General features: G+C 39.9%; 1 protein-coding gene across 1 annotated transcript in view; it reads left to right on the top strand.

Annotated features, from left to right (window-relative positions):
- net1 (neuroepithelial cell transforming 1) overlaps positions 1–23123 on the top strand; it is an 81891-nt gene that overhangs the window by 14969 nt on the left and 43799 nt on the right. Inside the window, exons 2-3 of the mRNA XM_003228815.4 lie at positions 14525–14591; positions 18444–18503. Coding sequence (XP_003228863.3) covers positions 14525–14591; positions 18444–18503 — 127 coding nt within the window. The remainder of the gene's footprint in view (positions 1–14524; positions 14592–18443; positions 18504–23123) is intronic.

Genomic DNA, 23123 nt, shown 5'->3' with positions numbered 1-23123 from the left:
CTTTTGTTGTCTTTTGCTACAAACAGCTTTTTTAGGTCATTACATCTTAACTCCTCTAACAATCCTGCAGTCTGGGCCTGTTTCCAACTTCCTTTTTCTGTTTCCCCTCTTCCATTGACTTTCCTTGAGCACACAGGGACTTAAAGAGGGACTCATATAAGGCTTATCATGGGCAAACTAACTTTTACTTTTTAGCTGATCATCAGATTTTGTTGATGGACTGTTTCCATCTAATCAGTTAAAATGTTTTTGAATTTTCCATATGAATCTTTTGGCCACAATAGGAATGGAATATTGGATTAGATAGTTCTTGGGACTGATCCAATATTTCTGTTCGTATATTTTCATGGTTAGACAAGAGAGGCATGGTTTAAATGTGTCATATCAACAATGGGCACTTTATTGCCTATTATTTATGGATCCCCTTATTTTTTTTACCTATGGGAAATATATTTGCTTCTGGAAAAATACAGCTGGCCTGTGCTGTTTTCCCCCAATATACTCTAAAATAAATTAGATCAGAGCCAGAATTGTGCAACTGTTCATTATGAATCTTGCTTCAGACTAAAGCAGTATTCAAATAAGGTCATCTATAATCAGTAGTGAATTGAGAACAACATCTCAATCATGGGAAATGTTTTCTATGACAATCTCATGCCATGACGTTTGCTGATCTTACTTGGGAATCCAGGATTTCCCGCAAGAGAAGGTCTGTTGAATTTTCCTCTCTCCACTCATGTCCACCTTACTCTGAATCTGTGGGATCTCAAAAGTGAGGTTCTTACTCATAGTTCATCACTGCTGATCTTTGAAGTTCAGTGTTTTTCTGTGGAAATACTTGAAAAAGACACTTGACTGGAGGAAAAAAAATAACATAGTGAGTTCAGCTAATCTTAGAATGGGCCTTTTGCCTGCTAGCCGAAAGCATGCCTTTTGTCTGGAATGCATAATGGAGAGCTTACTTTAAAAGGAGGTAGAGCAAAGCCCAAAAGATCAGTGGATGGCGGCAAGGAGCAATGACCTGTGCCGTGTCCCATGTGGAAACAATCTGGCACGCATCATTCCTCCCACTAAAATTAGTACAGCACAATCCGCCCTTTCCCATCAGGTCTGCACTCTTTGCTGTTCTGCTCTGGAATTAGAGTTCATTATTTCTCTTGGATATTGGCTGCATATTATGACTGTTTTTGGTGGAGGCCATAGTAGATGCTTAATGCTATGTTGTGTGGACACAAGGTGTTCATTTTCATTTTTTAGCTGTTTGTATAGGCTTTCTTGTTGATTTTTTTTTAAAGAACAGGAGGTGGAAGAAAATGCCTTAAATGGATACATTAGTGGATATCTATGTGACTTAGACCTACGATATTTCTGGCTCTGCACTCAGTTGGGGGACCGTGAATGTTTTGCAGTCCCTAACATCTTGATGGATACTTTATCTTGGACCTGTGGCCCATTCACAGAATTACTGCATTATGACAACACTTTAGCTCACATGGCTCCATCTCATTGAGCTTTTGGATTTTTAGTTTGATGAAGCACTCAAACAATCTGGCTGAAAATGCCAAACACTTCTCCCAAAATGGGGATTCCACAGAATGCAGCAATGGCAAATAAAGTGGAATTATAATTATGAGTGTGAATTGTGTATGTGGAAAGGCCCCTCCATCCAAGACCAGCATCAATCTGTCTTTCATAAAGTCAGCTCTCCAGACAAGCCTCACACATTGCAGTCTAAGATGGTTGAAATGTAATCCTGACTTTTAACAGGATGACAAGCACCCAATGATGACTCTGAAATTGCAGTGCACAGTATGTAGGCCTGGAAACAGAGCCTGATGTACAGGGGAGATAGTTGTGGCCCTACAGATGCCCCCCCCCCCCCAAAAAAAAAAATCTATACAGAGGCCAGAAGAGAAAGGACCATGTAGCAGTTTGGTTATGTGAGCCTGTACCAGAGCCTTGTTCTTCTGTTCTTACTGGCTATACATGTCAAGGAACTAGGACTGCCACATTTGACTTATGTGTCTGCATAAACATATTTTATTTATACATGTATAATTGCTTATTAGGATAAAGTCTTTATAAGGTATCTCAAAAAATAAATAATAACAAAATGCAATAAAACAGGAACTAAATAGAGTTAAATCACTAAAAGAAGATACATTAAGCTGGGAAACCAATGCAAAACCAATCGTACCTAACATTGAATGTCTTCATTACTTGGTCCCATATCTTTTATAGTTGTGTCCAGGATACACTCTTTGCACTAATGTGGAATTGACAAGAAGCTGTGGGTATATAGAAATTGATGTGGAGGACAAAAAATGTTATGGGATCTTAGAAATGTATGTTTGAATTTGGCATTCTATAACCTGTAAAGTAGTTTGCAGCACACAGGTAAAATGTATGACAGTATCTATCAAAGCTTAGACCACAATTAGATAGATTTTCTGTATAGTGCATGACAATACAACCTGTTGCATAGCACTCTTCCATAGTTAACTGATAGATCCTCTTGTTTCATTCAGGCCATGGTGGCAAAAAGGTGGTCCTTAGGTTATTTCCCTGGATTATTTTTCCAGGGAAAGGTATAGTTTTAAATATAACACTGTGGAACACGATGTTTGTTCTGGGTTTTAAATGTCATTTTCTAATTGGGTCTGTCATAAAAACATGTTTATTAAACTGCAAAAACCTTTCTTTTGAAAGGTTAAAATGGCATATTTTCATTAAGGAAAATTGCAAACTTTTGGGTTTCAGGTAATAGAAGGATAAAAAAACTAAAATGAAGTTTCTGGAGTACAACAATTGCTTTCAAAGTATGTAAGCACTACAGTACACAAGCAAACAGGAAATAACACTTTCAAACAACAGAAATATTTTCTAATTTTGTTACATAGTGTAATTGGTCTTGGGCATTTTTGTAAGCTTAGGCATGCAGTATGAATCTAAGAAAGTGCCTGAATGTAGTTTTCTAGCTATAAGAAATAGTTTGACATGGTGAGATTGGGGTAAAAGACCATAACACTGTAATTCTACAGAGACATTCTCAAGTTTCAGACTTTCCTGGCCGTGCATACCCATGTTGGCATGTGTATTTGTGAATCTGAGTGAAATCTGTCCTACCTGGTAGCAATTTGTATTCTCCACAGGTATTAAAAACTAATTCCCTTTGCAGAGACATCAGTCTCATACACAGCACAGGTTGCTAGGCAGTTTGGCCTGGACCAGACGTCCCACGCGGTGAGGAAAATCTGGAGACAGTATAAAGGAAGGCCCTTCACCAATAGAGGAAGTCTGGTGCTGGGAGATAGTAGAGCTTTTAAAGGGAGAATCTAGATTATTGTTCTCATCCTAGCACAGTGAAGTGGGAAATATGCCACATAGAGACCCACCCTACAAATTAACTCAATGACACCTTGTTGTTTTCTCTGGCCAGTTCAGCGATAACTACTTTGTTTTGCCTCTTTGGGCCAAAAGATAGAAATAAGGTCAGCTACAGGAGCAAATGTACAGGGCAGTTCTTTGTCTGCCCTACTATATCCAGGGGACTTACTCTAATCAGTCGGCTTTAAAAGCAAGCAAAGTAGGACATGTTTTGCTGATACCTGTTTGTGATGCTTAAAGTGGCATCCTCCAAGGATATCAAAAGAATACACTAATTGCTATTGTGGGCTTTCTGCAAAGTACAACAAGTCCAGAAATGAACAGCAGTAGTCTGTATCCTGTCTGCTTGGTTTTAGCGGTAAGATTTAGTTTCGTTCCTCCACCCTGTTAATTGCTATTTTACCCCTTTTTTCAGCCAAATTGTGTGGTTTTCATGACTTTACCATTTGGGAACTGGAGGCAGCTGCTAGAATTACTAATTGTCCCAGAGTTGCAAATAGGCAAACAGTGGCTCTGCTGAATGTTTTGGGAGTGGCTTTCATAAAAATACCAGAAGGCAAATGACTCCTCTTTTGGGATATTAGTTTTCTAGACCTGTTCAAGCAGTTGATGAAACTTAATACAGTTCTTCAAAAGCACACCACAAGTGGAATCCTATTCATATTTTTTCACTCTTATTTTCTGTGGCACAACTTACGTTTTGTGAAATGTCTTGAGAACTGTCGTTGATGTCCTCCTTCCCATCTTAACTGCTAATGCCAAAAGAACTTTGTTTTGCCCCAGCAGATACTTAGGAGGGGGGATTCATGGGATGGAATAGGAGGAGTTTCTATATTGTCTACCGTAAGCCAAACTCAGTAAAAACAGCTTTTTCATTGCTAAGCTGTATAAATATCGTACAGTTTCCCCTGAGAGAGGAACACAGATGTTTAAGATGTGTTGGAGGCATTCAGACAATTACTTCACAGTCAGTCTTATGCCTCTTGGCTTCACCAATATTTTTATAGTTGTCTCGGTCTACAGGTTTATACGTATTGCCAATTGATTTTAGTAGGTTTTCAAAGCATGTGTATTTGGGATCCTAGTTGAAGTGTACCACTCATACAATAACTGAATTCCTTCCTTTTCCCAGCACATTTGTCCTCCAACTCTAGACTTTGTATATTACAGTGATCAAAAGACTTGCATTTGGAAGAAAAAAGGAACAGAAAAAATCTCCCTGGGGAACGTGATTGTGTTGCTTTTTCCTCTAAAAATGAAAAGTTTTTTTTATTATAATTGCCATTCTAAATAATGATGTTCCTATTTTAGGATTAGACGTGAATAACGGAAAATGGTTTTGGTTGCTTCTTACTGGAAGACCCAGTGAATCAGTTTCACTGTTCGACTTAATTCCTATAAAATATGTGCCTATAAGGATGTGGTGAACAGGCTGATCATGGAGCTAGAACCACAACAACACCCTTTGCTTGGGGAAATCACTGAAAGAAACCCTTTTGCATGGATAAAACACATGCATGTTTAAGGGGATTCTGTTCTATACACAGACTCAGTTCAGGCAAGCCATTCACCAGATTCCGAGGTTCTCACTGTAGACTAGCCGTTTGTCAAACTGTCCATGTATATGTCCAATTTGTTTTGTGTTGTAAGGGAAGATGTGATAGGCAAACCATCTATCAGCGAACAGATCAAATCCCAATTTGATCTGAATCCCAAATCTCAGATCAAATTTAGAAGCCCCTGATACATTTCTGACAGCAGTTTTTAAAAGCCATGCATTAAGGATGGGTTCTGTTGCTACTTAAGCCTACAGAACTGGGCTTTTTTCAGTATTTTAGATATTGTTAAGAATCTATGAACATTTGGCATCTAGAGTCTGCATTACTGAAAAGAGATAATTTTATATCTATCCTGTTTTCTTCTGCAAGAATATAAAGTTATTTCCTTGTCTTAATTGAAAAGTGTCTCTTGCCGCCTGCGAATGCATTATTCATCATGTGCTTATGTAATTACATTGAGCTGAGTGCCAGTGTATTACAACTGGGAAAAAAATAAAGCAGGTAACCCCAAAAGGAAGGAAATTGAACATTTCAGACTAGTCAGAAGCTCTTATTTTTGGTATTGAAAGATGTTGAAGGTTAACAAGGCTGCCAGATTAAATGATCTGAGCTTTCTGGACAAACTATCGAATGGAACAGTGAGCAAGATGCTGACAATAGCTTTTGAGACTTGTAATAATATCAGACGTTGGACTGTAGGACATGCTGCTACTTAAGAGATGTGCACAGTTCTCTAGATTGATGATTGTTATTATGCAGCCTGCATAGTGAACCCTACAGCTGAAAATGAAAAGGGCCTTCTATATCCTTGTGGCCCATCACCTCTTCAGCTGGAGCAGCCAAGCACAGCACCCCCAAAGATTCATTCAGAACTGTAGATAAGTAAGCAAATCAACATTTGTACTACAAAAGGATGTACAAGGATAAAATCTATGACTAGTAAATGAGTCATCTACAAATGGAACTGTATTCTGTATAGTTTTTCTTCCACAATTCATAGGGGGTGTGCATGATCTGTTCTTATTTCCTACTTCCTACATGGCAGTTGCTTTATGCCGACATAAAAGCTGGGACAAGCAGTACATTTTTTGTGAGAGGTCTATCTTGGAATATAAGAGATAAGCAAATATTCTTGTATTCTTTTTCCTCCAGTTAGCAAAGTACGAGATGTGCTCTTCTTCATAGATATTGAGGGGAAAGGGGACAAGAACCATTTGAACACTTGCTTTCATTTGAAAATAGTTCAACTGGCTAAGAAAGATAGAGGAATTCGGCGTATTAGCGGGCTTCAAAATAAATACTAATAAGACAACAATACTTACAAAAAATATGACAAAAAAGAGACAACATGAACTAAAAGAGATCGCGGGATTAGAAATCGTCAATAAAATTAAATATTTGGGCATTTGGATTACAAATAGAAATAACCAACTTTTAGAAATAAACTATAGGACAAAATGGCAAGAGATAAAAAGAGACATAGAGGGCTGGAAGCATCTGAAGATTTCACTCTTGGGAAGAATAGCTATTATTAAAATGAATATTCTGCCCAAATTGCTATATTTGTTTCGTAATATTCCCATTATTAGAGGGAAAAAACTATTTGCTGAATGGAACAGAGAAATAAATAAATTCATCTGGCAAAACAAAAAGCCTAGAATTAAATTCTCCACCATGATCACACCCAAAGAAAGAGGGGGCTTCGATGTACCTAGTCTACAATTATACCATGATGCCTGTGCACTAGAATGGACAATAGATTGGGTTAAATTAGAAAAAATTAAACTACTGACAATAGAAGGATTCAATTTGCGCTGGGGCTGGCATGGATACCTATGGCAAGAAAAAGAAAAAGTCGATAAACAATTTGGAAATCATTTTGTAAGATCAGCCCTAATTGGAATCTGGAAAAAATATAAGAGATATCTATATGAAAAAACCCCCCTCTGGTTTGCTCCCTTAGAAGCCACGCAGCGGAGACTATTAGGGTGGCAAAAATGGCCCACGTATAGAGAAGTCATTAAAATAGGTAACATGCCGGGAATCGCCCCCCCCTTAAAGGACATAGAGGAAATTAAAAAACAGTACAAGAACTTTACATGGCTCCAATTCTATCAATTAAAAGAGTGTTATAAAAGAGATAAGGAAATTGGCTTCAACACAAACACAAACTTCTGGGATACTTTACTCAAAAGAGAAAAAAAAATTATAACATTAATCTATAATAAAATATTAGAATGGAATACGGAAATGAATATAATTAAAGATTCGATGCTAAACTGGTCAAGGAATATTGGAAGACCGATAATGATGGACGAATGGGAAACCATTTGGAATAAGAATATGAAACTATGTTACTCTACTGAATTAAAGGAGAACTGGCTAAAAACCATACATAGGTGGTATATAACACCCAAAAAAATAGGCCTTATGTATAAAGACAGCGGTAAGAACTGCTGGCATTGTGGAAAACAAGTGGGCTCATATTTCCACATGTGGTGGGGATGTAAGATAATTAAAAAATTTTGGTTAATAATCCATAAAGAATGTAAAAGAATTTTCAAAACTAATTTTGAATGTAAACCCGAATACTTCCTTCTAGGTCTATACAATTTCCAAATAGAGAAAATTGGCAACCCAGAAATAGGGAAAGACAATAAACAAAAACTATTTATCTATGCTATTACTGCAGCTAGAATAGTCCTAGCCAGAAACTGGAAAGAAGGGAAAAATCTCAGCAAAGAAGAATGGATGGAAAAACTATTGGATATCAGAAACATGGACAGACTGACCTTTCTTCTCAAAAAATCTACGGGACAACCAATGAAGGAAACAAACTGGACATTACTAGACAACTACCTACATGAGACTACGACCTGATGTGAAACATGGACTGGAAGTTAGTCGATTGGAAGTCTCCTTCTAACCCCCCCCCATCCCTACCTCTCTCTACCTCTCCCCCCCCCCCAGCTGAGCCCTCCCCTCTTCCTTTCTTCCACCTTCACCCTTACTCCAGCCCCCCTTCCTATCTTCCCCCATGCCCTCCTATTATGGACACTTCGTTTTTCCCCACCCCCCCTCTCCTCTCTCCTTGCATTCTGCCTCCCCCCTTTTTTATACTGATGTTAATCACCAAACTCAATAAAAATTATATTTTAAAAAAGAAAATAGTTCAACTGTTAACTCAGGTTTGCCTCCAGTTCCTCCATTCTGCATGAGTACTAGACACCTGTTCCCTTGCATAAAACTGTGTTTGGCTTTGGCCCAAAATTAAGAAGCTTCAGGGGGATCTAGGATCAATTCTTGGTTTCTAAGACTTGGACAGGCTGCTGGGAGACTTGGCTTTTTCAAATGTGCAAAGTAAGCAAAAAATAAAAATGAGCATATTGGGTGGGAAGCTGTCAATGGAGTATATACAAATTTCTTCTTCATGGTCTCCATAATCACACAACTGGGTTATACTGGGCCTGCACAGTGCCCTAATGAATCTTCCAAAAGCTTTAGTGGTTTGAACTTTGGTGGTAACTCCGCCCTCTCTCCCCTGGACATAAAGGTGCCTGCTCGCTGGCAGACTCCTCAGTTCCTTTTCATCCACTGCTTCAGTTAGGAGTTCTTCAGATAAAGTAGCTCTCACTTCTACTGCATGCTCTTTGCAGTTTTTCCATGCCCTCAGACTATTCTTGATGATGCTTCACCTCACTCTCTTGGCATGTCAACCACAAAGTTCAAAAGATGTACTCAGTGCAACAGCAAGATGAGCATTACAAGAGCCTGCTCTTCCATGGAGAAGGTCAGATTGTGGGCTCTTGCTCCCATTGCTTGGCTTTTAAATCTCAAGTAAGAAGGGATAGAGAGGCATGGCCCCATTCCCTCCTGTATCAGTTGTCACTAGCGCCTTCAACCTCAAGAACCCCTTCATCTTCCTCTGTGAAGTCAAGATCAAAATCTGGCTCACGGTAGTCAAGGCTAACCCTATCGGTTTTGTCCATTGACACTCTGGATGTCCACGGAAGATAGGAAGGTCACATACGACCTTCCTTTTGACGAAAGTGAACTTTTCAATGCAGGAACTGATGATAAAGTGAAGTCCAATCAAGAATTTCACTCTATGAAAGAGTAGAGCCAACACCAGTAGAGCCAACACCAGTATTCCTTTTGGTCCCAGTGGTGTTCCCAACCTTAACACGCCTGCCCTGCCTAGCTATAGCAACAGTAACGTCAATGTTCTTTCAGCGCCTCGGGTTTGGGAACAGAAGGTCCTTCCAGCTCCAGTGACAACACCAGCGTAGTGGGAACACTGGCCAGACACGTCAATGAATTTGACACTATGGAGAGTAACTCCGATTTGTCTTTCGATACCATTGCTGCCGATATCGACAGCTGTACCAACGCCATACCTTGCCATCCTACACCCATCTTCATGGACCATCTTGCCTTCTTCAATGCCATCAGGGCCACCATAGACTCAGATGTGTGGGCACTTGACATTTTCCCACATGTCTCTGGAGTAAGTGGCTTTGCTACAGGAGATCGAGTCTCCTCGAAAAGGGTGGCATTGAAAGGGTAACAGAAGAAGAGTATCCAAATGCCTTGTACTACTACTTTCCTGTTCCCAAGAAGGACAGCAGCCTCAGACCCATTCTGGATCTCAGGGGTCTCAACAAATTCATTTGCCCCAGGTGTTTGTAGGTCACCATGTTGTCCATATTTCCATTACTCTCTTACAGAGACTGCTTTGCCACTATAGACTTAAAAGACACTTACTTCCACAATGCTGTGTGTCCATCGCACTGACTCCCCCCCCTCCCCCCCCCCCCAAAAAATCTGGACGACTAGCTGCTAGTAGCAAATTCCAGAGAGACATTGCTAATCCACCTCAGTGTGATACTCTCCTGCCTAGGATTTATCATCAATTGGGAGAAATCCAATCCAGCTCCCTCCACCCGGTTCAAGTTCATTGGGGTGCTCTTTGAATTCACTTGAGTAAAGTTCTTCCTCCCTGATGTCATCCAGTCAGCAGTCAAGGCTTGCTGTAGTAATGATTGTCGAAAGGCCAGGGAGTTCCAGGTTCTCAGGCATATGGCGTCCACGGTATATGTCACTCCACTTTCCTGCCTCCACATGTGCCCACTCCAGCATTGGTTCCTGGATGTCTTTGATCCCCTGTCAGACACACAGTCAAAGAGGCTATCAGCACCGAGACTAGTGATCATGTCACTTTCATAGTGGGACTCCTGAGCCATTATCTGCTGCAGTGCAGACTTTAACTCTCCACAACCATTCACTTCTCTCATGATGGACTCCTCCATGACCGGATTGCAACAGCCTCATAATCCATGATTTCTGGAGCCACAAAAATGCTCAGAGACACATCAGTTACCTAGAACTACTAGCAATATTAGTAGCATTGAAGGCCTTCCAGAGAATCCTTCATGGCTCAATGGACAAACAGTGGCCGTGTTTTGTTAGAACAAGCAAGGCGATACACCTTTCTTGTGTCACCAGAATATTGGTGGGCAGCAAAAGAGATTAAAAGTTAGTTAGGCTTAAAGCTAACCTTAAAAACTGCATAGACACCAAGAACTGGGAAACCCTGGCCCTTGAGTATTCTAACTGGAGCGTTCTAACTGGAGTGTTCTAATTGGAGCTAAAACACTTTCATTCACTGGCAATGTGGGTATTTTAACATTTTTATCTGGGCCTTTGGTGACCATATTGCTTCCCCATTGAAAGCTCCAGTTAAGAGATGTGTGAGCTGGGTTCTCTTATCTATCTTTGGAAAGAATCCAAGCTTATTGTCCTCTTTGATGTTTCAAGACTGCCTCTTTCAAAACAATAGTTTGAGAACGGGGAACAGAGTTTCCTTTGAGTTAAAAAGGGAGAGCGGGATACCTACCACAAGGATCCAGAGTATTTGTCTGAAGCCAAGCTCGCTCTTGTTTTTCCTGTTTCAGTTTACCTCCCTTGGTACAGATTAATTCTGGAAGGGGAGAGGGTGGGGAAGGTTACACAAACAAGCTGAGCTTCCAACCCGACAGCCAAAAGGAACTTGCTGTCAAAGCATCTTTGGAGAGGCAATGCAGAAAGGAGAAAGAGAACCAGATGGCATAATCATTGAGGCTCTCTGGCTAGACTCCTGGTTGCTTATAAAATGAAGGCACCATCCAATCTCAACAGAATAACATCCTGCTCTGTACTATCCCAGTGAATGGTATGTTCTCCATCATGGGTTTGCTGATGTTGGGATTAGCAGTGTTTCTCCTTCAAACTATGTGGTCTGTCAGGGAAGGCAAAAATGGGATAGGATCATGTGTAAGAGTCCTTTTACTAAAACAAGGTTGCAAGTTCTGATGGCAACAAAAGATGTCACTGGCATTCAAACCCAGTGAGAGTCCATTTGTGGTAGTACACAAGCCCTTGGGTGAATCTGTCTTGTGGGCACCTGTTAATACAACTCTGTAACTGTGAGATAGGAATTTCAGATGCTAAAAGAAATGAAAATATTTGGATTAGAAAAGCATTCAGTGTCTTCTGTGGTTGCCTTTAGGATAATATGCATTTGATTACAGAGGATAAGAAAGTGTTTGCATAACTCCCATTGAAATTAATGAAATTTCAATAGGCATGCATGGGATTGGACCTTTAGTGACACTCTGTGATGAACTGTTGCCTGTTGAGGCAAAATTATAAGATCTTTGAATTAGAGCTGCCCTTATCCATGCCCATGAAGAGTTACAGGGAGCTTTAGGAGCTACCAGCCTCCTGTCCACAATTAGCCCACTCTTCAGTCCTGCAAATGTTTCTAGCCCAGGGTTCATCTCCTGGGTGATAGTAAGAAAGAAGGTTATATCATTCTGCCCATCATAAAAGCCAAGTGAGCATCTAGAACTGCAACATGTTCAGGGTTTTTTGAGAGTGCCGGTAAACATGTGTTCATGGGCAATCTGTTAGACACTGTTCACTTGGACTTCCAAAAGGATTTTGATAAGATCCTTCATGAAAGACTCCTGAGCAAATTTAGCTGTCATGGGGAAAAAACAAGTCTTATGGATCAGTATTTGTTTGTAAAATAGAAAGCAAAAATCAGGAATATATGGCCAAAGTGGAGCAGTCTAAACAGTTCTCCCAAGACCTATGTATATCGAGGTCTGGCATTTTGTAAGTTGTCCATGAATATTCTGGGCTTGGATAGTCAAATGAATTGGCCAGGTTCACTTATTAGAGCATTTAGGACAAAGAGAACATCAGAGACCTCCTCGTCCCCTTTCCCTCAAAGATCTCTAAGAGAGAGGTGGACAGTAAAAGACAAATGTAATTCTGTTGTGAGCAAATGTGAAGTGCTGTCTATTAGAGCAAAAGGTCTCACCTCAGGTGCCTCCAACTCCCATCCCGGAAAGGTAGCATAAAAAGATACTATTATGATGATGTTTGTGTGTGTGTATATGTGTGTGTGTGTGTGGATTAATGATATCGAAAGCCACTGAGATGTCCAACAGAACCAGGGGGACATAGTCTCCCGGTCCAGTCCTCAGTATTGGTCATTCACCAAAGTGATCAAAGCTAACTTCCATTCCACAACCAGGCTTGACACCAGATTGAAATGGATTTCAGTAACCCATTTCATCTAGAAGTCTCTGTAGTTGAAAGGCCATCACAGGTTACAGGATCTTGCCCAAAAAGGGAATATTAGAGACATGTTGGTAATTGGAATTTTGAGAATTCTGCCTTGCTGTAGTGAAGTATTCTTTCCTCCCTTTTGCACAAAGTGAAAGGTATTCAATAATACAGGACAAACAGTTGCAAAGATTATGTCTACAAATATTATGTCTACTGGACAGTATCCAAGCCATCACGGATCCAAGCAATTTTATCTGTAGGGTGTGCTGGGAATTCCTTTCTGGGTTGTCGAGTGGCTTGACAACTACTCGAGACAATTCTATCGGATGATTCTGCAGAAGCAGTGATGTTGAGGTTCAGTTTCTTTGCTCCCCCATTGCCACAGAGTAGATCTTCTGATGGGTTCTAGCCTATGTTTGGTTGAATCTGCTCCTCATTTTGGACCATCCTGAAGTCTGTGTGGAGAGAAAAGAAGGAAACAAAAAACAAAACCTCCACCATCAATGCTTCTGGGGTTCATTTCCTCACTACCTCATCCTCAATAAATCATAAGCCAAGGGGCTTCCATAGCTCTATTCTGTTAGAGGGGTAGCTGAGGATGATTGTATCCACTGCCCTAGTCATTTCCCCGTTCTAGAGATAACAAGGTGTTCAACAAGATCACCTGCCATGGCAATAGGAAACTCTTTAACACTGAGCAGCCATAAAGAGTCATCCCCTAAACTGAACTTCCGGTTTTTGTTGAAGTCAAATGAGATCAGAAGGTCAAGTCCACATTTTAAAAATGGTTTGAAGAGGGAGCAAGGTGAGCTGTGGTGTTAATCACAGTGGGCATCATGTGTTAAAATGATGCTCACAGGAAACATCTCCATTTTTTCCTTTTGTACTTTGTGTTCCATGAGGATTGGAGGTCTGTACAATTCACACATCTACTTATGATGACAGAATTTAAAACATCATTTACATTTACATTTCTCCACCATCAGTATAATGAAAATTGAGGTATAAGATGCAAATCTTACAGTCTTCTAGTCATTAGAACATCCTGTACATAATTAAAGTATCTGGTCAAATTAGCAGGCACTGCTGGATAATTACATAATACTATTCTTCTGACATTTACAGAAAATACGAGTTCCCAGTAAAGTCTGGTATGTCCAAAATAAATTTTAAAAATTCTGCTATAAAGCTCCTAGATTCCAAAATAGTATATCTTTTGTCTCCCTCACCATAAATCTTTGCAACCACCCTGTCTAAAAATTGATAGGTGAATTCATGGCCTAATAAGACTCAAAATAGCAAATAATAAAAGCAAATGCATAAAGTATAGTTAAATGCATAAAGTATGGCAACTCAGAAGGCAGTTAATCAGTAAGGAGGGGAACAGTACAACCCCCCTGGGTTGATAGACTCCTTTACTGCAATAACTAATTTAATAAAAACGTTTTGTTGTTTGCCTACAAGTCAACTTCAATGTATGGTTTTCTTGGCGCGTTTTGTTCAGTGATATTTGCCACTGCCTTCTTCTGAGGCTGAGAGAGTAGGGCTTCCCCAAGGGGGTTTCCGGGGTGAATGGCTTTTTGAAGTCAGGTGTCCAGGAGTCCTAACTATAAACATTCAAAATAGTACAGTAATAGTGATTTCACCTAACTTGCATAATAAAATGTAGACCTGTCCAAATAAAAAGACATTAGCCTTGGCAGAAGGAGAACATGAAGGGAAACAGGCAACCCCTCTTTGATATGTAGTGTGGTCTGTGAGTAGCCACTTGGAAATCTTATTGTTGTGTCAACACCAAAAGTGTCTCCTGAAAACCTTGGGAGACTCCTTCCTAAAGTTACACAGACTGTTCAGTATAGACTTTCTCCATTGACAGGCAAAAGGGTCTAGAGCTTGATCAAACTCAGGCCCCGCTTGTATCCCTTATTACTCATAAACAAGAAAATATTTTCTGTCTGCAGGTATTCTCTGCGGAGAGGAAGCTCATTCACATTTCTAACTCCAGGGACACACTGGGATTTTACTCTGGTGAGTAACTTATGGTTGATTTCTTAAAATATTTATATCTCATCCTCTATGGGAAAAATTCTGATAAAATCAATCGAAAGCAATTATTGAACACAGGGCCTCTTCAGGATTCCTCAGTCAGGTATTTTGGGGAGAAGTGTTTCTTCCAGTATTGCAAAATGTTTAGAGCTTTAAATGTCATCATGAGCTCCTTGAATCGCATTGAAGCGCATTGGCAGCCAAAGCAATTACAAGTATTAATGCTGCTGTTCATAGGTAATTTGGTCCTGAGCTGTATATGGCTTTATAGATCAAACCCAGCACTATAAAATGTTTCAATCCAGTTGCTGCGGTTTGCACTAGCTCTAGTTTGTTGTCTTCCAAAGCACCGGGCTGTGCAGCACAATACCAGTAGTCTAATTGAATAAAGTAAGCAGTGTATCAATTAAGAGTTAGAATCTTGAACAAACAAGCAGGCTATATTCCTGTTTCCTTAAGGTCGTTCTTTGCTATAGCAAACAAGAGCTGACTCTCCCTTTCTGTTTGGTGGTCAAACCAGCTTCTCCAGCTATTGAATTTTTGCTGTTCTGTCTATTTCAGCCCTGAGCGTTGCACAGTAGCATATTTCCATGTGTTCAAATACATACTATGGCTGGCATATATTTCTTCTGTGTATTGTGATGGAATTTGCATTTTCAGTGGGGCACCTGTAGAACCACATTTTCTGCCTGTTAATGTGGGAAGTAGTGCTCCTATAACATTTGTTGGTGGAAGCCCAAAACATTATTTGCCCCAGCACTTTAAACTCATTTGCTTCCCCCATTCTGCTTAGTAGTACCATGCTGTGTCCCTTGCAGTAATTCCATACACTCAGTGGACTGTTACAAAGTAATTCAGAAAGCATGGGCTTTTTATGAAGCAGGGTAACCAAAAACATGTTTAAAGAATGAATTACCAACATGAAGATTTGTTTCTACTTTTGTCTGTGGTTCCTATACATCAGGCATGGGAAAACTTTGTCCGTCCAGGTGTTTTGGACTTCAACTCCCACAATTCCTAACATCCTATCAGCCTATACCTGCTATACATGTTTATCAGTGCAATCTTCTAGAAAAGTACGTCTACAAAAACCAATAAAATGATTATTTGTTGATAATTTATTATACATCATGTTTTCCTTGCTAGATCTAACTTCTACTTTCTTGTCTTCTCACAAAATATTTTTCCATTAAAATGAAATTGACTGATCAAAAGCTGGTGTCTATCAGATTTGGGGGATTTCTTCATTTGACTTTGCTCGATTACAACTAGTGTTAGGGGATTTGACCAAAACTTGAAGAACCAAGCCATAAAACCCATTGGGTGGCATTGGGCAAGTCACACGCACTCTGCCTCAGAGGAAGACAAACTCCATCTAAACAAATCTTGCAAAGTAAGCCCTGTGGCACATCACCTTAAGTTGAAAATGACTTGAAGGCACAATGATGACAACTGGTGTTGAATCAGAGCTGTCATTCATAATAGTTTGGATGACTCCATAATCACTGCTCACAGAGGTATGCCTCTAAACAAAGGGATTATGATGCTATTCCTGCATATTGTGTTAACAGCTAATTTGTTTACACACTCTTTTGGATCTGTAGTTCATGATATTACTAAGATTTGGTTTGAGGATACTTGTTTTAAAGCAGTTTTGGACTATGCAGAAAAGGGTAAACAATATCAGGATGTTGGTACATTATAAAGCATAGATATAGTTTACTGGCTGATGGGTTTTTCAATTAAGTCTTGCATTTTCCTGAAGAAGCCAAGAGCTCACACCTCACTGAGCCTGTAGTACAACTCCCAGGGCTTCTCTAATATGACCACCTGGTTTTAAGTTAGTTGAAAGATCAATCTGTAAGTGATGGAATCTGCTGATTAACTTGACCTCAGTATCTCCTGCTTCCATCAATTTTCCCACATTGATTAATCTAGGAATATCAAGTCTAGCCCTGTAGGACTGAATTTGAATGCCAGCTAAGCTATTGCATTCATGGGATGGCACTGAGGTAGTTATCATGTCTCAGCTTAAGTGTCTCACAAATTTGTGGGCATAAAATAGAGATAAAATGAACACAGTGCTTAGATGTCTAGAGGTAGACTATACATGTAACGGGGGTGGGGGGTGGGGTGGGGGGGAGGAATCAATATTAGTCATAGAAATAGAACAGCCTGTTTCTTATGAGGGAATTTTCTGTCAATACAAAAAATTCTTACTAATTGACACATTTGCTAAGAACTTTCACTTTATGTTTAAAAATACTCCTTCACCTCTCATTGCTATCTTGAAAAAGACAGCTAGTGATTATTTCAGAACCTTTTGTTGAGTCTAAAGAAAACTCAATTTCCTTCCCCTTTGCAGCCTTTTCCCCCAAAGGGACAGAGCTCAGGAGATTTAAAACTATTCATCCAGCCGGAGAACGACAGGTCAGCTGGATAAGCCATTGTTACTTGGAGCCATTTGAAATACTGTTGGTTTCCTTTAAGAGTCTGCTTCTGATTTAGTCGACACAAAGCAGCTGGCTTTTCTGTCAAAATGTCTGCTGCTTGTATGGATCTTAACTGAAGCGAGAGAACGAAGCAAGCAAGACCTATTAAACTAGTCTAGCCAGTCTTCAAAACAAACCTTTGGACTTCCTTTAGAGTCAGGAATTGGAAGGCACTTGGGCCTGTATGCTGGGAATAAAGCTGAACTGCAAGAATTATATATTTTCTGATCAAAAAGCAATTCTGGATTATTGTAAGGGACACACCAAGAAAAAGATGGAAACTGCAAATTTAGCAGTTTTCCATTTTCCCCATGTATGTAAATGTGCCAGTCAGCCCAGTGAATAATTTGCAAATGCCTGGTTAGCATGATAATAATATTCTTGGGGGGAAAGACCTCAATTTGATGCTGTGGTGCCTCTTCACAATGTGTGTGTTTTTGGAGGTCTACCATCAAGTTCTGCTTGCCTAAGCCATTCTACTCTTCTTGTCAACTACATGCATCATTTTTCCCTTCTTTCTCCTGCCATGAAACATGGAAAGAAAAAGACTGGCACTTGGTCTCTATAATATTATTTCAGCCTAGAGAAAGGCAAGTGCCATGTTTTGCCTGTGTTTGAACTGTCCATGCAACCACAAAATCGCTCTTTTGTGTGTAAAGAGGACTGTCAGAAGAGGCTCCATATAATGTTGCAATAACTGCTTTTCTACTTTGAAGGAAGTATAGATCCATGTATGGTTTTTTTATAGCAAGGCTCTGCCTTGCTATAAAAAGGAGAATCCTGTAAAGATGAAACACATAAGTCTGTTCTGACAGTTGGGGGTTTACTTGGCCACCTGAAGGCAACTTTCAGGGCCAGAAGGAAAACATTGTGGTGTGTAGAACCTAGAAAGGAAGCCACTTACGTTGCCCCATAGTGCTTAGCATTTAAAAACTCAACACTAAATTACCAAGGCATTTGGAATCAGAATAGGTGTTTTATTTCACTAAGCTCTTCATTGAATTCCAGTTATTAATGGCCTTGTTAATGCATTCTATTCACTTCCATTCTAGTTTTTCTTGATTTCTTTCTCTTTAAAAAAATTCTTATAACTCAAAGAAAGGCAAGAGAGGCAACAAAAGTTCTCAGCTTTTCAGTTCTGTGTTAGGTCAAGTCAAATGACATCAGTAGTCAGAATGAAATACCACCAGCTTGTTGACATCTTTGTTTGCAAAAAGGAGGGCAGCTTTGGGGTTGGTTTTGCATTCTACAGCCTCTATTATATGTAGGAGAACACACTTCCTTCAATGGATTTCAAAGCCAGAGACATAATTTGTGTAACTTGTGTTTTCTTTTCTTGCAGAAGAGGAAACGGAGAGAGAAGGATGATGATGTTGTCAGCATTTGCAGCCTCGATCTTAAGGTAACACAAAACAACATCTTATGATTGTATTGGAGAGTTAGCTGTTACATATTAGTGAGACTTCTAGCCCACCTTATCATGAAGGCTTATTATGGCAGTCTGTATTGTTCCCTTTTGGATGTTGGGTGCCTTTCAGTGTATTTGAGAGGTTTCTGTTTAAAGCACTCTGAAATTAACTCTGCCAAGATCTGCCCAGCTCCACTACCACATGAGTTTCCCAAATTCAGGCCCAAGGCATTATTGTCCACTTTCAAGTGCTGACAGATCCGGCATCTGGAGGAACCTAAAAGTAACTTGTTCTGATGACACTCCATATGTTAAATACCGGTATAAATCATACAAAGGTTTCACTTTTTGAAGCTGATTGCACATTTCCAAACTTCTCTGTGAAAACATGGGCTCTAAACATTTGCTTCTACTTCCATTTTGCTAAAAAATACGCTTTCTTTATGGTACATGTTAGGTATCCCTTATCCAAAATGCTTGAGACCAGAAGTGATTTGGATTTCAGATTTATATTTGCATATATGTATGTATTTTGGAGATGGGACCTAATTATAAACATAAAATTCATATAAGCACCTTATATGTTTTTAACATGTTTCTGTACATTGAACCATCAGAAAGCAAATGTGTCGCTATCTCAACCACTCATGTGGACAATTTGTTATTTTGGAATAATTCAGCAATTCAGATAAAGGATGCTTGACCTGGACATGATAAAATGAAGGATTCTGTGTACATATTTTTATGTGTTGGCTTGCTTTTGCTGAAAATTACAATGCTTTCCTTATGATATATGGTAAAAAGAAAGAATTCGGTACACATGCTTTTATAGGAAAATGTTATTAAACATATTAAACATTTCTTCCAGGAAAATATAATTCAAATGGCCAGTTTTTCAGAATGCAGATTTAATTGGTTGCCTTCCACAATGCTAACATCGTTTGTCAACAGACATCAATTTGGCATTCCATAACTTAGCCAACTGTTCTCTGCTTGAGCCTTTCCATATTCATCCTCATCACTTCCTGTTGTCTTACTTGACCTCTATTTATTTAAAATAAATGTTAACCTATTTAGGTAGGGAACTATGTTCTGTACTTCCATGAAGAAGTACATCATTCTCTCCAGGCTTTCTGAGTGGCGTCCATGCTGTGGAATTACCTTGCCTGGGAGATTTGCTATTGTTTGTTTTCCAGCGGATGGCAAAAACACGATTTTTTTCATCATCACTCAGAATTGTGCTGCCCAATATTTTTGTGTTTGATGGTTTTGTAATTCTAGGCTGTGTGCAAAGGAGTATTTCTAAACACATGTTTTTATGTGGGATTTGAAACATGGCATTGCGTGTCATCTTGAGCACATAATGGAAAAGTGATTTAAGAGGCATTATATATCTGTACAGTTCCAAATGTGCTGCAGGAGACCCCTCGGCTGGGGATGCTGCTCTCTGAAATGGATCCCAGATGCTGCATGAAATGTCATACGTGCAGAACTTCAGAAAGCAAACTTCTGCTCCTGGGTGCCTTTGGATTTGTGGCTTTGATGTTTCTTGGTTTGTGTGTGGGTATGCGTGCGTGCACATGTACATTAGGCTTCTTTTGTGGTAGCAAAGTGATTTCCGAACTGAGCACCATTTTAAGGGGAACTAATATACAGCGTTCTTGATTCAGGTCATCTGCCTGCAGAAGTGAGCCTTTGGAGGAAATCAAAGTGAAAATTAACAGTGACTAAAGGTAGTGACCTTTATAATGTGACCTCTTGAACATGCATGTTTGCATGTCTGAGCACAGTTGCCTTCAGAGAATAAGAAGTAGTACTTTTCCTGTATGTAGCCTTATCTTTCTCTGAGCAATGTATCTAAAGTAAATATCATGAGACTAGAGTTTTTGAAGTACTTGGCTTTTTAAGAGATATCCAGGTCAGGGACAAAACCTCTAATGGATCTTCAAGTACTGTTGTCTCTTCTGCTGCTGCTTCTCTGGAGATATCTCTGCTGTAGGGATCTTCGTTTATTCCTTGAAATGTTTATATCCACCCCTTTATCCCAAGATCTCAGTCTTGGGAGTGGGAGGGAGAAACATCTCTTCTGTGAAGTGGTAACTCTGGAGTTCGGAGTCAAAGAGCTCTTACAGCTTCTCAGCAAATCTAAGTTAATTCTGCTTTATGGGAAATAGATCCCCAGGCATTGCCTCCTTCGTTAATTAAAGATTCTGCCTGAAGTTTGAAAACATCGGCCTCACTTTTTATAACTTCTACACAGAGAGTTCATTGGCCTAAGACAGGTTTCACAACTTTGTTTAAAAAAAAATAATCTAGGCTCCAGGTTTAGAATCCTCCAAGTCAGAAAAAGTGAGTATCATGGAGGGCTGGGCAGAAACTAGTAGCAGTTGTGCTTGTGTATTTCCTGTTAGGATATCTCAGGTCATCTGTCATCTTCTCCAGCTGTGGAAGAACTGAGTGTCATCCGTTCAGTAAACGGACTCTGACCTGGGAGACAGCCCTCTGAAAGGCAATACGTGCCTCCCATCAGGTGTAGCCAGGCATCTCAAGCCTTTCCCACCCACCGTTGGCTTCACTCCTGCTGCTGTGGCACTCCCTACATTTTCAGCTTTCTCCGTCAAGGCATCTATACTCTCCTCCCTCTTTACTGAAGCCTATCCGGAAGCACATAGGGAGCCTAAACAACCTCAAGGTATCCAATCCTTGTTTGGAAGCTAAGCTAGGTCAGCCCTTGTTAATACTTCACAAGAGACTGCCAACTTATACTAACTAGGTAGTGCAGTATGTAATTCACTGGAAGGAAGGATGAAACCACCACTGACTATTCCTTGCTAAAGAAAATCCTATGAAATTAATGAGGTTGCCATACATTGGCAAGTGACTGGAAGGCACATACACATCCCAACCACTCTCTTGTCACCAAACTTGTCCTCACACTGAGGGATCCACTCTCATCCTATTTCTACCTGGCTGGTCTTTTATCTATTCGTGTGTTCCAAGACAAATATTTTCAAAAGGCAACAATCAATGTAAATAGATTATGGCACTGCTATTAAGCAAGATCAAATGGCTTTTGAGAGCTCTCATTCAGAGTTAAGTGTGGTAGCTCCGGTAAATTAATTCTATTGCAGTTATAATGGTTCTGATCAAGGTTCGCCTTGAAAAGGTGTGCCTATCAACGTGGCAAAAATCACTTCAACTTAGACTAATTAAACAAAAGTGCTATATTTATTGATAGCATGCAGCTCACACCCCTCAAAGCACACTTTGGTCTCATTTACAGCTGGTGCAGATCGAGGCAAGGCAAGGGCCCTGAGTAAACACTGTTCACATCTTGAATGTGTCCAGTCAGTTGAACATTCAAAAACAACAGGGTGGAAGGTTAGCTCTTTTCTGCAGTTCCTAAGTCTAACTTGCTGACGTCAATGTAGAAATGCCTTCACTTTCCTCTGGCATTTGGGGCAATCCATTTTCTATCATATTGGTCCAGAGAAAGGGATAAACAAGCCCTTTTGGCATTTGCAAGAGCCCCCTGTTGCTATCACCTTTGGCAACAAGCATTAATTCATTGCAAAATACCTTATCATCTGTGAACATCTTAGATTAATGGCAGTGTTTTCCAGGGGATGATTGCCAAGTATTTTTCTCCCTACTCTTCAAAGCTAGACGGTGGGGGCTTCCTCAGTGATACATGACTCCCCTTCACCTTATTCTTGTAGCCATAAGAAACCTCTTTGAACAAAGGTTTTTAAATGGCTGTACATTCCAGGGGGTTGGACTAGATGGCCTGTGTGGTCTCTTCCAACTCTGTTATGCTATGATCCTATTATGTAATGTTGACTCTTTTACCTGGCAAAAAATTCAGGAGGCTGACATGGATTTATGATCAAGGAATAGACGACGGGATAGAGACTGGGGCCTTCTATAGGAAGTGGCTGCAGCAGATGCTGGTGGATTGAAAGATCACTGAAACTTTATGTGTACAAGAGAGGGGAAAATGACATTTGATGTTTTCTGTGTAGTTCTTGTGCGTACATCTGCACTTGTACTTTAATGTTTTCTAATTAGAACCTCTTGTTCTGGTTGAGTTGTCAAGATCTGTATTTTCAATACAATCACTAAGTCCTTCTGTGTCTTAAAAATGACAGAAGTGGCACAGTATGTTCAAAGGAAGGCTTAGTCATAAAATTAGAATGTTTTGGGTACATTCTTCATGTCACTTTTCACTCAAGGCTTCTCACTTTCTGCTAAAACCTGAGGCAGAACTGGGTCATTCAAATTGCTAATTTCTCCCATGTTCAGGACAGAACACTAAACTGGTCCATGTTGAATCTTTTCCTCTTATGTTTTTTGGGGGGCTTTACTTGTCTGCCACATGTGCTAGTTAGAAGCAGCTGCATTATACATGCAAAATGATTTAGATACCAAAATTTGTCCTGGGGAAAAAAGTTAGGAACTGTACTTCTGTGTCCTTGCCAAGGTTTTCTGAGAGCTTATGTGTTCTTTCTCTGCTGTATTTCCACCAGGAAGATATATTGTCTTGTGGAAGCAGGTGTCACAATAGAGTGGCCTCAGAGGTACTCTAGTTTGCCTCAATAATTTTGCGGTCTTATA

The sequence above is a fragment of the Anolis carolinensis genome, chromosome 5 (assembly GCF_035594765.1).
Source record: "Anolis carolinensis isolate JA03-04 chromosome 5, rAnoCar3.1.pri, whole genome shotgun sequence".
Lineage (NCBI taxonomy): Eukaryota > Metazoa > Chordata > Lepidosauria > Squamata > Dactyloidae > Anolis > Anolis carolinensis.
The sequence above is the reverse complement of the archived record's forward strand: the minus strand, read 5'-3'. Positions and strand labels throughout refer to the sequence as shown.